General features: G+C 36.2%; 1 protein-coding gene across 4 annotated transcripts in view; it reads right to left on the reverse strand.

Annotated features, from left to right (window-relative positions):
• Positions 1-8,544: 8,544 nt before the first annotated feature.
• MINDY3 (MINDY lysine 48 deubiquitinase 3) overlaps positions 8,545-15,387 on the reverse strand; it is a 94,242-nt gene continuing 87,399 nt past the window's right edge. For 3 of the 4 annotated variants that reach the window (XM_054435296.2, XM_054435300.2, XM_054435299.2), the window contains 2 exons: positions 12,492-12,563; positions 8,545-9,511 (listed from right to left, as the gene is read on the reverse strand). In XM_054435296.2, coding sequence (XP_054291271.1) covers positions 9,362-9,511; positions 12,492-12,563 — 222 coding nt within the window. In that variant the 3' untranslated portion in view covers positions 8,545-9,361. The remainder of the gene's footprint in view (positions 9,512-12,491; positions 12,564-15,387) is intronic. The other variant, XR_010127395.1, reaches the window with a different exon arrangement.

Here is a 15,387-nt window from a genome sequence, read left to right on the forward strand (position 1 = left end):
CCATGGACTCTCTACTCATCGGTCTCGCCTTGCACTGGGCTCAAGGACGAGTAGGTCCAGGGTGCTACTTACTAGTGTGGAACCTGGGGGCTTCACTTCTGGGTTTTACTGTCTCATCTGTGTGGCAGGGATGCAGCATCAGCTCTACCAGGCACCCTCAGCCTCCCTTTCTAGAGAGCCCCCTCCTCCCTGCTGTTTGGAAACTCCCCCATCTCCAATTCCATCTCTTTGGGACTGTCTAGTTTTGGCTCCTAACTACCCTTGATCTTGCCTGTCCTGGTTATGATACTGTTTCTTTTTAAAAATATTTAACTAGGTGTTTGCATTTGGCCTTCTCCCTCTTCCTTTCCTGCCAATCCCCTCCTCCTTTCCTCGGCGTCCTCCCGAGACATGTGGGTACCAGCTGGGCTCACCTCCAGTCCTCCATGGAAGTTGGTCATGGGGCCCGCATCATCCTGCTCCACCGTGATCAAACCCCTCTGCAGGCAAAGCAAAGTCTCAAAGTTTGGCTCGCTATTAGGAGAGAGACAGCACCCTTTCACCTAAAGCAATCTTTCCTATCTCATTGCCAGAGGTTTTGACCCAATCTTGCGACCAACCCCAAGAATCTCACCATTGAAGATTCATTTCAATCACCCAATATTGTAATTTTTGGGTATATGGGAGCTGGAGTCAGTTGCATCATAGTATGTTACTTTCATTCCATGCCTTCTCCTATCCAGGGTTATTCCAGCTGTTACATTTACCCAGGACAGGAAAACTCATATCCCCAGAGTTTGATAGAAAAATCAAATCCTGAAAATTTCCTTCTCCAGTGAATGAAGATTGTAATGGATAACAAATGGGTATTAATATTAAATAACCATTCAACACAACACTATTGAGTCCCAATTTTGTTTCATAAAGTGTTACTAGAACTACAGATGTAAAACGATCTGGTTGCTGCATCTGAAAGTCTCCAAACTTATTGCAGTGCTTGTTAACATTGTGAGACCACAAACCCATTTTTAGAAATATGCTGGAAACTGTTGCCCTCTTTGCCCTGTTCCCTAAAATGTTGGATTGTTGGAGAGCTTGAATATTTTATTTTGGAACTTGTCCAAGGGTGCGTGGCTAGGACCTCTGTCTGTCAGGGATCCACTCTGACCTCAGAGTCGTCCACTATGCTAACTTCTTAGCCCTAGGCTCTTGCGAAGAAATGCTGTATATTTCAATCAGGATTTCAGGACTCTGCCAGCTAGGAAAAGATATTATCAACTTTCTTGAAATTGTAAAAATAAGTGGATTAAAAAGGTGTGAGAGTAAGTAAATAAGACTATATAGGAAAGGCAGTAAATAAAAATAAACACTATTATGTTGTTTTGTTTTTTCCAGAGCAGTGCGATTTTTAATGGGACATATTTCTTCTATTAAATGTTACCACAAGTATAGATGTATTTATAGAGAAAATGTTTTAATTCCACAAGGCAGCTGGAAATCATTCACATTTGCTTTTTGATTCAAAATATTTGTTTATAATTAGTCAATTGATTTAATATGTAACATTAGTGTCAACAAGAAATGCAATTGACAGGGAGGAAAAAATTACTGTGTATATAAGTATATAACCAATGTGTTGATAGGATGAGTTGGTGTTCTTCAGTATAGATGTTTAGTATTAACTCTGGTTCAGAATATAGTGAAAAAATATTTGTACTTTTGGTTTTATAATCAGATCAAAATTCCTTCATAGCAGATCTTTTTCATGCTTAGGAAATTAAGTTATATAACCAGACATGATAAGTACTATGTTACATGTCAGTCAGCCATGTATGTATTTTTCTTCTGTTAAATTGATTCTGATTTTCCATAGATTGAGCTGGTGTAAATTTTGTGCGCAGTTGGAGGTGTCTCCTAGGTACATGTGGTAACATCATGTCTTCCCCTTTCCATCTGCTTCATGAGGAAGAGACCGGCAGAGAGAACAAACATTTGTTGACCAGCTAATATGAGCTAGAATGATTTATGCTTAATATCTTATTTAGTATGTACAGCCATGTTCAATTAATTCTTGTGAATAAATGAAGATGAATATTATTTTCAACTCCATTCTATTTATGGAAGTGTTCAGTGAATCGCCCAAATTCATACTAGGAAGGAAGTGGTGAGATGTGAGTCACACCTCTGGTCTGTTCTTCATTGCTTCATGTCTTGCAAAGTTGCCTGATCGTTGAAGGTATGGGTGATGTTGACTGTCCTCATGGCTTGGCACCACACCGTGGTTCACAGGAACTCAGGGGGCAGAGTACAGGGGCCGTCCAGGTGGCCTCGCGTCTTAGCACTGCCATGTTCTGATTGTGTGGTTATGGACATTAGTTCATTTTCTGCACTTCAGGTGCCCCACTTACAGAACAGGGACACTCTTGCTATATAGGTTTGTGGAAAGGCCACAGAGCAAACCTAGTCACTGACTCAAAGGCACTGTAAGAAATGGTATCTATACTCATAACTTAAAGACTGAGAAACTAATACTTGACAAACTGGGGGAGCTCACGCGGATGTTTATTACAATGTGACTTTTTTTTACTGTCCTTTTTGTTTTTATGTTTCGTGTTTTTCTATTTCTTTGACCCATCCCCATCGATTTATGCTTCCTGCCCATCAGGCATCTCTTTATCACAATCTGCTCTCAGTGATTGTGTAAGGGGACGCTTCTAAGTATTGTCTTCCTGAAACCACCTCTTGACCCCACAATTCTTTTAAATTTGCATATAATTCTTTTTTTGAGACAGGGTCGTGCTCTGTTGCCCAGGCTGGAGTGTAGTGGTGAAATTGTGGCTCACTGCAGCCATGATTACCCTAAATGCATGCCCTCACTCTTCTTGCTAAACGGCCACTGAGGTCCCCATTTCAGGTGTTCACTAATCAGAAACAGGCACCTCAGTGGCAGTTCAGTGGAAACCCTGATAAGGAATAAATTCAGTGAATGGTGTGCAACTTTCTACACTGAAAACTAGAAAGCATTGCTAAGGGACAAAGCAGTAAATAAATGGAGTAATATACCACACTCAGTGATTGGAAGACTCAATGTCACAGAGTCAATTCTTCCCAAATTGAGATTTAAATTCAATGAAATCCTAATTAGAATCTCATTAAAGTTTTTTTTTTTTTAGTAGATTTGATGATATGATTCTTCAATTTATATAGACAGTGAAAGGGACTGAAAGTAGCCAAGATAATCTTGAAGTAGAAAAACACATTTGGAGGAATTAATGTGTCAGATTTCAAGATTTGGTATAGCTGCAGTAATTAAATGTGGTGTGTGTACAAGGAGAGATAAACCAGTGGAACAAAATGGTTCAGGAACAGACTCGCAAACACACCTGAGTTTTAACAAAGGCTCCACTATAATGAAATAGAAGGCTAGTCTTGTTCATAAATATTGTTGATCAGTATTTATTTGAAAATGATGAGCCTTAGACTTGGCTTATTTCATACACAGAAATTTAATTTAAAATGAATAAGAGAGCTAATGTGAAAAGTAAAACCATAAGCTTCTAAAAATTAGGACAATTTGTGACTTTGCAGTAGTCAAAGATTTCTTTAAAAAGATACACAAAAATACTATTCATAAAAGGATGATAAATAGGACCTTATTGAGAATTTGTTCATTAAAATACGACATTAAGAGAGTAAAAAGGCAATACAGAGACCAGAAAAATGTATCTCCATTATATATATATGAAACAAAGGGCTCATATTCAGAATATATAAAGAACTCCTACTAATCAAAAAGAAAAAGGCAACCAAATGTAAAAATGGGCAAGAGACTCGAATTAGTATTTCACACAAAAAAAGAGATCCATATGATCTGTAGGCATTGAAATGGCACTTAATTATCCAGCAAGGAAATGCAAATTAAAACTACAATGAGTTTTTTTTTTTTTTTTTTTTTTTTTTGAGACGGAGTCTCACTCTGTCGCCCAGGCTGGAGGCTCACTGCAAGCTCCGCCTCCCGAGTTCACGCCATTCTCCTGCCTCAGCCTCCCGAGTAGTTGGGACTACAGGTGCCCACCACCACGCCTGGCTAATTTTTTGTATTTTTAGTAGAGACGGGGTTTCATCGTGTTAGCCAGGATGGCCTCGATCTCCTGACCTCGTGATCTGCCCACCTCGGCCTCCCAAAGTGCTGGGATTACAGGTGTGAGCCACCGCGCCCGGCCACTACAATGAGATATTACCACACCTTCAGCCAAATTGGCTAAAATTAAAAGGAGTAACAATACGAAGTGTTGCTGACATTGTGGAAAAACAGGAACTCTCATATTGCTGATGGGAGCATAACTTGATGCTATCTTTTTGGCAAATTTATTTAGCCATATCAGCTGAAGTTGAATACATCTATACCTCCCTTAGGACTCAACAATTTCACCCCTGAGTTTGTAATCAACAGAAATGAATGCTACATTCACCAAAAGTCATATATTACAAATGTTCAGGGCTATTTTCTTCATAATAATCCCAAACTGGAAATGATAAATATCCATCAACATATCCCAAATAGTATTACAAATTCATACAATGAATAACTACATATTAATAAGAAATAATGCATCTGATGCATGCAAAAGGTGGGAGAATTTCACAGATACAATTTTAAGCCAAAAAAAAAAAAAAACCTGATACAAAAGACTATGTGTGTTATTCTAATTATATGGAAGTCAAGAACCGGCAACATTGACCTATGACAATGGCAATCAGAATAGTGTTACTTTTTCAGGCGGTATTGACTAGGAGAGGGAAGGAAATATTCCCTATATCTCGGCAGTGGTTATGTAATATGTAATTGTCCATTGTATGAATTCATATTCCTAGGTATGTGGGGTTTTTTGATGCTACTAAAAATGGTTAAAATTTTTTTCTCATTGCGTGTTTCATGTCTATAAAAATAGTTTCTGTATATTGACTTTATATCCAGCAACTGGCTGAATCTACTAATGAATTCGAAGCATTTGTGTATGTATATCTATGAATCATGTTATCTCTGAATGATGACACATTAACATTTTTCTTTCCAATCGTTTGATATTTTATTTCTTTTAATTGCCTTATTGCACTGGCCAGAACTTCCACAGGACAATGCTGTACAGAAGAGGTGAATGGACATAGTTGTCATAATCCTGAACTTGCGGGAGAAAGCACTTAATATTTCACCATTAAGAATGTGTTTTTTTCTAAACACTCTTTATCATATTAAAAAAGCTCCCTTCTAGTCTAAGTTTACTGAGATTTTAAAAAATCATGTTTTAAATTATATATCAAATTATATATCAAATGCTTTTTGAAATATAATTTGAAAAATGCTTATTTTTAATATTAAACCAACTTATCACTCTGCCATAATCCCCACTTAGTCATCATGTATTATATATAACACATACATGTATATATAATTTATTCATGTTTCATATTTGTATAGGATTTTTGTTCCCATGATCATGGGAAATATTTGTCTATAATTTTTCTTTCTTTTAATGTCTTTAAAGTATTATATCAGGGTCACTCTGGATTCATAACAGGAATTATGAAGTTATTCCTTCTATTTCCTGGAAGCATTTAAAATTGTTATTATTTTTTCTTTAAGTGTTTCAAAGCATTTGCTAGTGAAGCCATCCAGGCCAGGGAGTTTTCTTTAAGGAAAGTTTTTACATTATTGATTAAATTTCTTTAAGACATACAGAATTTCTTGTGTCAGTTCTGCTTCTGCTGTTGTGTTTTTCAAATTGTCTCATTGATCTAAATTTAAAAATTTAATTTGGCATAAGATAGCTCACAATCTCCTCCAATTATTTTAATATCCAGATAATGTTTCCCTTTTTGTTCCTGATGTTAATGCTCTCTCATTTTTTCTTGATCAATCTCGTTAGATTTATCAATTTTATTGATTTTTTTCAGACACTTAAGTTTTGGATTTGCTGAGTTTTTTCCATTATATATCTATTTTCTATTTCATTGGTTTCCCCATTTATCTTTTATTCTCACAATTAAGTGGTTTTTAATATATTCAGAGTTGTACAACCCTCACTGTAATCTAATTTTAGAACATTGCATCACCCCAAAAAGAAATTCCATACACATTAGCAGTCAATCCTCAATCCTGTTAACCTATTCTGTCCCCCTTCCAGCTCCTGGTGCCTGAAATCTACTATGTTTGCTTATTCTGGACATTCACATAAATGGAATCAGGCATACAGCCTTTGTGACTGGCTTCTTCCATGTAGCATAATGTTTTCAAGGGTCTTCTATGTTGTAGTCTGTGTCAGTAATTCATCCTTTTAAAATGCCAAATATGGTTCCATTGTATATATATACGGATGCTCTTTGACTTACTATGGGGTCATGTCCTGATAAATCCATCATTAGTCAAAAATATCGTAAGTCAAAAATGCATTTAATACCCTGATAAACCCATTTTAAGAGTTGAAAAATTGCTAAGTTGAATCATTGTAAGTCGGAGACCATCTATACTATATTTGTTTATCCACCTATTAGCTGATCAACAGGTTGTTTCCACTTTGTGGTTATTATGAAATAATACAGGTATGAACATTCACAAAAAGTTTCATGTGAATATATTTTCATCATTTCTGTTGGTGATATACCTAGGAGTTGGGGTTAGGCATGTGCCATCTCTGTATTTTTTTGAGCAGCTACAATACTTTTATCTGATGTGTCTTCACCATTTTACATCCCCACCAGCAATGTATGAGGGTTCCAATTTCTCCCCATCTTCACCAACACTTGCCTTTGTACATCTTTTTTATTTTAGCCATCCTAATGACTACGATGTGATATCTTATGGTTTTCACTGGTATTTTTCTAAGGATCAATCGGTATTTCTCTAAGGACCAATCTTCTTTGGGGGAAATGTCTCTTCAAATCATTTGTCCATTTAAAAGTTTTTGTTGTTGTTGTTGTTATCAGTTTTTTATATATACTGTATTCAAATTCCTTAATATAATTTGCAAATATTTTCCCCACTCTATGGGTTGTCATGTCACTTTGAGGGTGTCCTTTGACACACACAAGTTTTTAAGTCCAATTTATCTTTGTTGTCATTTGTGTTTTGTATCTTATCTAAGAAACCATTGCCTAACCTAAGATCATCATTAACTCCTTTGTTTTCTTCTAGGGATTTTATAGTTTCAGCTTTTATAATTAGACATATAATCAATCATTTTAAGTTACTTTTTGCAAATGGTGTGAGGTAGGGGTCCAAATTCATTCTTTTGTATATGGATATTCTTTTAGGATTTACTTCATCTTATTTTGGGTTTGTTACTGAGATAAAAGCTTAGGTTCCCAATTTTCAAATGTTTTACTTTTCTAATATATAGTATTTAACGCTATATATTTCCTTTATTTTTGCTATGTCATATTTTCATTAACACTCAGTAGAAAGTTATGTTCTAATTCCCACTGCAATTTATCTTTGACCCTTTGGTAATTCATTAGTGTGTCACTTAATTTCCAAGCTTTTGAGATTTTCTGGACTTACTTTATTGCCAGCATATAATCTAATTTGGTAAGCAGCCCAAGTGCATGTGGAAAGGAAATGTTCCCATGGCTGTTTAAATGTAGTGTTCTACAGCAATGATATCAAGCTAAGGTCCAGTCATGATTGCCATGTGAGTAGAGACAGCTTCAGAAAATTCTAGCCCCTGGCTGATGACTGAAGCAGACAAGCCATGCATCCCCACCTTGCCCCGTTTGGATTCCTGAGCAAAGAATTTGTACATTTGATCAAATGGTTGTTTTATGCCATGAAGTTTTGGGATGATTTGTTAGGTAACAATGGTAAGAGGACCATTCTATTTCATAGGCTTGATGTTTATGAGACAATCTATGATTTTGTGTAAGCCTTATGGAATTTGGGATTATTAAACCAGAGTTTTGAGAAACTAATTCTATCATTATATATTTTATACAGATTTGGAAGTAGCCTACACCACAATATTGACATTTGAAAGCTGTAAGTTTAATAAGTAGTATCATACTCCTGAACAGAATGTCACCAAAAGTTATACCCAAAATCTCATGCCTTTTCCTATGCTTAATTATATTGTAATTGTGTGTATGAAAGAAAACAAAACTCAAACAGAAATTCACACAGGAACTATACTATTGAAGGTAATGTTCAGTTCTGAAATATGTTAAGAGGATACTACATAATTATCTGCTTTACACGTGGAGGAAAAAAGTATTAATGGCTATTGTGATTTCAAATTGCTGGGCCACAAACCTATCAGAATACAGCAAATCTCTCTCAAGTAAAGGGGCTTCTGCATCTTTGCTCACTGGTCTAGACAGCTGCCATGTGGGTTCTCATGCTTCTGGCTGGCTGAGTTAGCAGAGCTCTTAGGTTAGCATAAGGCCTGGTCTCTTATTCGAGGTCCTGTGTGACTTAGCCATTTGTAGTACTCTGTGCTCTCAGGGTTACTGGGTAGAAACATTTAGAAGTACGTATTTGTTTATTTTGAGCCACAAATGTAAAAAATGCAAGGGTACAGTTAAAGAAAAAGGTGTTTATTTAGGCCATCAACTAGGATCATAATAAATAACGCAATATACTAATGTAATAACAGATATTCTCATGCATTTATCGTGTTTATAAATATAGAAGAAAGCTGGCTTACAGGGCTGCTGGGACAAATTTGGAAAAGTGTATTTGGCAATTACACAGTAAAAGTTAACAGTGTTGACTATCAGATTCTCTTTTCTATCAGTTTTGAGAATACATCCCCTTTACATCTGTGAATAAATGGTAATGGTCTCTTAAGAGTTTCTACTTTTTGTGAACATGCCAGAGTTAAGTAAATTGTCAAAGGATCCAGGTTGACAATGTGTTATTTGTCAGTATTTCTAATGAAAAACAAATGAACTCTTCTGCATTTCAATGTAGAGGCTGATATATTACAAGCCGGAATCATTCAAACAATAAAAAAATGTGCCTCAATGAAATAAAACCCAAAAGTAGAAGTTTATAAATAGTAACTCTGATACTTAATATACAAATGCTGTAGTATTGCGTTTGTAATTTGGTAAATAAATGACCAAGTATGTGAATGCAAAAGTGATGAACTTTGATTAAAGCTTAATTTTGCTAGTAAATTTCACACAAAGGGTTAAAATAGGATAATCTTTAACATAAAGCTTTAGGACAAATAATTTAAACGTATCATAAACACTGAAAATGTGTTTTTAATTGTTATTTACAGTTAATCAATGATACCAGTGTTTAGCTTAATCCAGCCAATTGCCAGGCTTGACTCCCTCTTTCAACATCTGTTATTAAGATCTTCCTTATAAATACTTAGGCAAATTAATTTAGTGAAGGAGAGCGATCTGTGGTCCAGAGTAACTCAATGTATGGCCATTTGGTTTGCAGACAGCGTTTAATAGGAGTGTCATCTGTTTGTAGCATGGGATCTTCAAAACCCATCACAACTGCAGTCCCTTCTACGTACATGACCTGTTGAACAAAATAAAGCCACCAAGGTCAATCAACAGTCTTAGCAAATTCTTATGTGGAATGAAAACAATTTTTAGAGGCTAGCAAGTAAGGTATTACATAGTTTCAAATGAAACTTTACATGTAATTTTATTTTGCTAGAAATGAGCAGGAATATCTGCTTACTGATTAATGTGAAAGTAAATTTATAAACGATATTTAATTGCTAGCTGGCCAGGTGACTTTTAAAAATTCAAGATCATGTGAATCCTAAAACACATAGACTGTTTCTAGGAAAAAAAATATTCTTCAACGGATCTATACCATCGGAAAGAAATGCTTAATTATCATATTTACATATAATTTATACAGGTCCTACTGCTTTAATACTGAGGTTCTCAGATGCTCATACTACCTCACGAAATGGAGAGCTATAAAAGGAATATAGCTATTATGTTCTGAGGAACATGTTTCTCCATCTAATTTAAGTATTGAAATTTTAAAGCTGAAACCAATTTGAATGTTTGTCAACAAAATTTGCTATTATGGTATTAAATATTCCTGAAATGCAATTCATGAGTGCATTCTGTACAGCATGAAAAATCATGAAGAAAAAAATTAAAAAGGATGTCAGGACAGAAAGAAAAGTAAAAGAAAGGTTGAAAGATCAAACTAACCAGATACTGTATATGCAGTGGCAATGATCACAGAAATATATACTGGCAGGTGAATAGCAAGAAAAATTTTATTCTGATTAATTTACAATGAAACATACTTAAAAAGTATTTTGGACATATCAACAAAAACCCTAACTCATTACCAAGGGCTCACTGTGGACATTAAGGCACTCCTTGGTGGTTAATTTCTTTTTTGTACCAAGAGAAATTCTGATGCTGTATAATTTAAAAGAAACAGATATAGACTGTCTTCTTCCAAAGTGTATAAAATTATTTTTACACATTCACTGGCTAATACACATGAGTGTAATTATGTTCTTCCAAAATAAAAGCCATAAGCTATTTAAGGAGCCAAAAGAAACAACTTTATTATCCTTAAATGGTAGTTGCCTCTAAAACACATTAAATGTAGGAATAGACTATATTACTAGATCAGATAATCTTGTGTCATGAATCTACTCATTCCTAAGAAAGTGCTAAAGATACATTGTAATGTGAAATACATTTTTTGGCATCTTTATTTTAGTTAATATATTAGTTTCTAGTGTTGATGAAAGAAACTGACATTGAAACTACAACTCAGGCTTTTCAGTCCCCAAAGCAAAACTGCCTTTTCTGAAAAGTTATACGCAAAGAATATAATTCAAGTTATTAAGTTAAATACAACCGGCCCTATTTTTCACAAAGAACTTCATGTGCTCCTGTCATTAGAGCAGAAGTGCTTGGGCAAGGTACCATGACGCACCTCCATGGCCTCAATCAGGCTCGGATGCCTGGTGGCTCAGACTCCATCTCACTTTGCCAGCATTCTCCTTTTGTCTGTTTCCTTTCTAACAGGACCTTGCTATGCAGCTTCTAATTTTAGCTCCTGATTAACTTCAAAACATATTTCTGTGACTTAATGACATCCATGCTTTGCTTTATAGCTGCTGTATATTACTGTCATTTTAACAGTTCATCCTATTTGTTTTCTAATCTTTTTGTTGATGTGTCAGAAGCTTGTCACAAGCATGATTTTGAAAACTTATACTATATACAGGTAGAGTGGCCAAGCAGACCAAGGACAGGATTGGCAATCAGGAACTCAGTTCCAATCCCTGCTCTGCCAGTGACTTGCTGTGTGACCCTGGGTGAGTCACTTAATCTCCCTGTCTCAGATGCCTCATCTGTAAAATATGGATAATATTTAACCTATCTTGCAGGGATTGTGCAGGTGAATAATTAGTGATTATAAAGTACCTCCTACTACAAAGCTGTGCAAACATCAGACTCTAGATGAAGCACTCATTCGCACATTAGAAAACAACATCCAAGTTTGCATATATATATATGCAAAGAATATACATTGTCAAGAAAACTTGGATGCTTTATATATATATATATCTTTGGACCTGATAAAAACATCTAATTTATATTTTGTTATAAAGATAGCAGTAAATTTTAGTCTTTTAGATTTGGTCTAATTTTACACTGTTTTCTGTAACCTTCCACAATTTAGATACATGAAGTCAGCATGGGCAGATCAAATTAAAAAGGAATGTTAGACCTTAATCCTTTAATATTAGCTATAACTAATACATATATATATACTGTAACTAGTATCTACTGTAACAGATACTTGAATAAATGCAAAGATAATAGACACTCAAAAAGGGGAAATCGATGCAGCCGAACTCTAACTTTAAGCCAGGTTGAGTACACCTGGCAGTGAATCACCTATGTGCTTTGTCAACCGTTAGCAAAGGAAAGCTGCAAAGCATCATGGGTAGGAGCATAGTCTCTGAGCTGGACTAAGTTTCACTCCCAGCTCTGTCATTTCCTGGCTGCTTGACCTGTAAAATGGAGATATACAGACAACACTTACTTCATAAGGTGCTGTGAAACTTAAGCAAAGTACTTAATACAATTTCGGGTAAATGCTCAATATATGCTGACTATGAAGGTTATTTATTTAAAAATATTTTTTCCAGTAAAAAATCTCACTGTTACCTCTTTCTTCCTTTAAATGGATAAGTAACAACTTTCACTGGACTAACTACAATGTTGATTTAGAAACACGCTACACTGCCAAGGGTAACAATCTGTATGGGGGTGTATCTAGTCATGGTGAAGCTACTGCTCTTAAGTCCAATGTCAATTTCCAATGCAGACTAACATATACTGGTCAAATCCAAAGATGACTGATTCTAAAATGTGTCCTCATAGTAAAGAGACTCCTGGAATAATCTTAGGTAGCAATTGTATGGGAATCGAACGTTGTTATATACTCACATACTTATTTCATCAACTCAGTTGAAGACCGACGACTACGTGAATTATCATACCTTTTCATTATAATTTGACTGCTTCAATCCATTGTAGTGGTAGACAGTAAAAGATTCTGGACCACTGGAGCCCTATTATAAATAAAGGACCATTAAAACTTTAAATTATATTTATATCAGGCAATTTCTAATCAACTGAAAGTAAAATGCATGTTTCTCAAATCCTTATCCTTTGACTGGGGACTCATTTGACAAAAGGAGGAACTTAGGTTTATGGAGTTATAACTACCAGAAAGCCCTGAAGTTGAAAGCGTTGCCTCTGAAGAAGATGCTGGAAAGTAGGGAAGGTTGATTTCCATTATAAGCTCTTCTGCACTAACTTATGTTTTTAATTATGCATGTATCACTATAACTTTTTTTCAAAAGACAAGCTTCTAAAACATTTCCTAAAGTATATCTCCTTTTCTATGTAAATAATTTGTTCCTCTCAATGAACTGAGAAAAGCAGTAGCATCACTTTTACTCAGACTAAATACACTTCCAGTATGTACCAATACTTCCAATTTGGCTCATGATATTTAATTAATTAGTGGTTTCTTTTCCAAAAATTATCCAATATTTGAATACTGTCCACCATTAATTAGTGAAAAGAGCACTGTGAGAAATGAAAACATACTTATAATGCTTAAGGCGATTTCAGTAATATTCAATAAAGAAAGGATATCCTATATATCACTAACAGAGTAAGTTGTAGAAAAATGGGTCGTGTTATTCCCACCATCTTAATCTTGCTTTTCAATTAGCTAAAGACCACGTTCAACCCTCTTAACCTGGCGTTCAAGGCCATTAGAGGCCTGGCTCCCAGTGATTTCCCTCAGGGCCTCTGGCTGAGTGTGCCTGGATAGATCCCCCTTGTCTTCCTGGCCATATCCGATAGATACAAGCAGGCACGTGGCCCTCCTTAGAATTTTTTCCAACTGGAATTAAGGGAAGACAGCTGCTGGCAACTGGAGCTTCAGCTCCTACAGAAAGATAGGCTGTGAGAATGCAGCCACTTTAGAGACAGGGGATGGGAGGTGGAGACCTCCCAGTGGTGTTCAAGGACTCTAGGAGCACCTTCCCAGTGCTTGCTTCTTCAATTCACCTGAGCTACTCCTTCCCCTTCATGTATTTCCCCCTCACTTATGCCAGTTTAGGCTGAGGTTCTGTGACCCGCAATCATGAGTCTTAAAATCGTACAGGGCTTCATCTACCTCTTTAGTCTCATCTGCAACTACTCACCTTTCTGAATTCTGTTTTGGACAAGCATGACTCATTTCATCATGAAAAGATCTTTTGTTGGCCTTTTGCACATTCATGATTTTTTTTTTTTACTCTTCTCTAAAATGCCCTCCTCTCCTTCCTTTCTCCAGACCTGGTTTAAATCTTACTTTTTCTGTAAAGTTTTTCCTGAACACACTAGTTAGTTTTTTACTACACTGGAACTTAACCTTTATCATAACCATTGTCTAAATAATTTGAGAATGAATCACATAGTACTGCTTTGTATCATCTCTTCTATTATTTTGAAAAAGATTTTAATTTTTCATGTCTTACATTCCCAACTAAAGCCTAAAATTTTTTTGTATCCCACTCAAAATGCCTTACAGAAAATAGAAAAGTCAGTTTGATCGTTTCCTTAATTACAGGAGTCAATGCAATTAGTTACATAATTTGACTCGACTATCAGAGTTAAATTATTTAAACTTAAAAAATAACCATTTTCCTGTAACTGAATACAATTTATATTCCCTATTTCCAGTAATTAACTGGCATAAAATACAGAAATACCAACAAAAGGTAGTGTAACCCAGTGGTAAAGTGCATAGACTCTGTGGTTAGACAGACTATATTGGATTCCTGAATCAGCTACTAAAATACCTAGTGTATGACCTTAAACAATTGTCTTAAGTTCTCTAATCCTCAATTTCCTCATTGTCAAAATGGGGAAAATAATAGTATGGTGTTTAGAAGGCACACAGTGCCTGATGGAGAGTATGTGCTTGGGAAATGGGAGCTGCTTCTGTTATTCTTATTTAAACAAATGGCCTTGAAAAGCTTATAAATATTACCACTTTTTTCTTCCTGCATCAGCCTCTACATCATAGCAAATAAATGTTCTTCCATAGGACCTACTTGAAGCATTGTAAGGATTACTGAAGTTAAATATTCTCCTGGCTGTCCTTGTCACTCCAGTTTTACAACTTCATATATTTGTGGCTGATTAAATAAATGTTTACTGGGCCAGGTGAGGTGGCTCATGCCTGTAATCCCAGCACTTTGGAAGGCCAGGACGGGTGGAACACCTGAGGTCAGGAGTTTGAGACCAGCCTGACCAACAAGGTGAAACCCCATCTCTACTAAAGATACAAAAATTTGCCAGGCCACCATGTGTAGTCCCAGCTTCGCAGGAGGCTGAGGCAGGGGAATTGCTTGGACCAGGGAGGCGGAGGTTGCAGTGAGCTGAGATCGCGCCACTGCACTCCAGTCTGGGTAAAGGAGCGAAACTCCGTCTTAAATAAATAAATAAATAGTTTACGGAATGACCACTATATTCATCTGTTAGGGACAAGGGAGTAGGTGACTAATTGCCAAAAGGAGTGTTGAGTCACTATGCATTTTGTGGCCACAGGGGAAAGGGGACATCAGTGGTATGCAGGGCATGATGGGAAAGGATCTATGACACAGAGGGCATCTGAGCTGCTGCAGGATGGGGCTGTGGCAGGGCTTCCTCTAAGGCAGCTGTTCTCTAACTTGGGCCTCCAGCTCACTTGCAGGGCTTGTTAGACCACATTGCTGCACCCACCCTTAAAGTCTCTGCCTCAGGGAGAAACCTGAGAATTTGCATTTCTAATAAGCTCTTGGAGATCATACTGAGAACTCACTGTTCTAAAGGTAACCAAGAGCAGGATCACAT

This window comes from Pongo pygmaeus, chromosome 8, assembly GCF_028885625.2.
Source record: "Pongo pygmaeus isolate AG05252 chromosome 8, NHGRI_mPonPyg2-v2.0_pri, whole genome shotgun sequence".
NCBI classification, from domain to species: domain Eukaryota; kingdom Metazoa; phylum Chordata; class Mammalia; order Primates; family Hominidae; genus Pongo; species Pongo pygmaeus.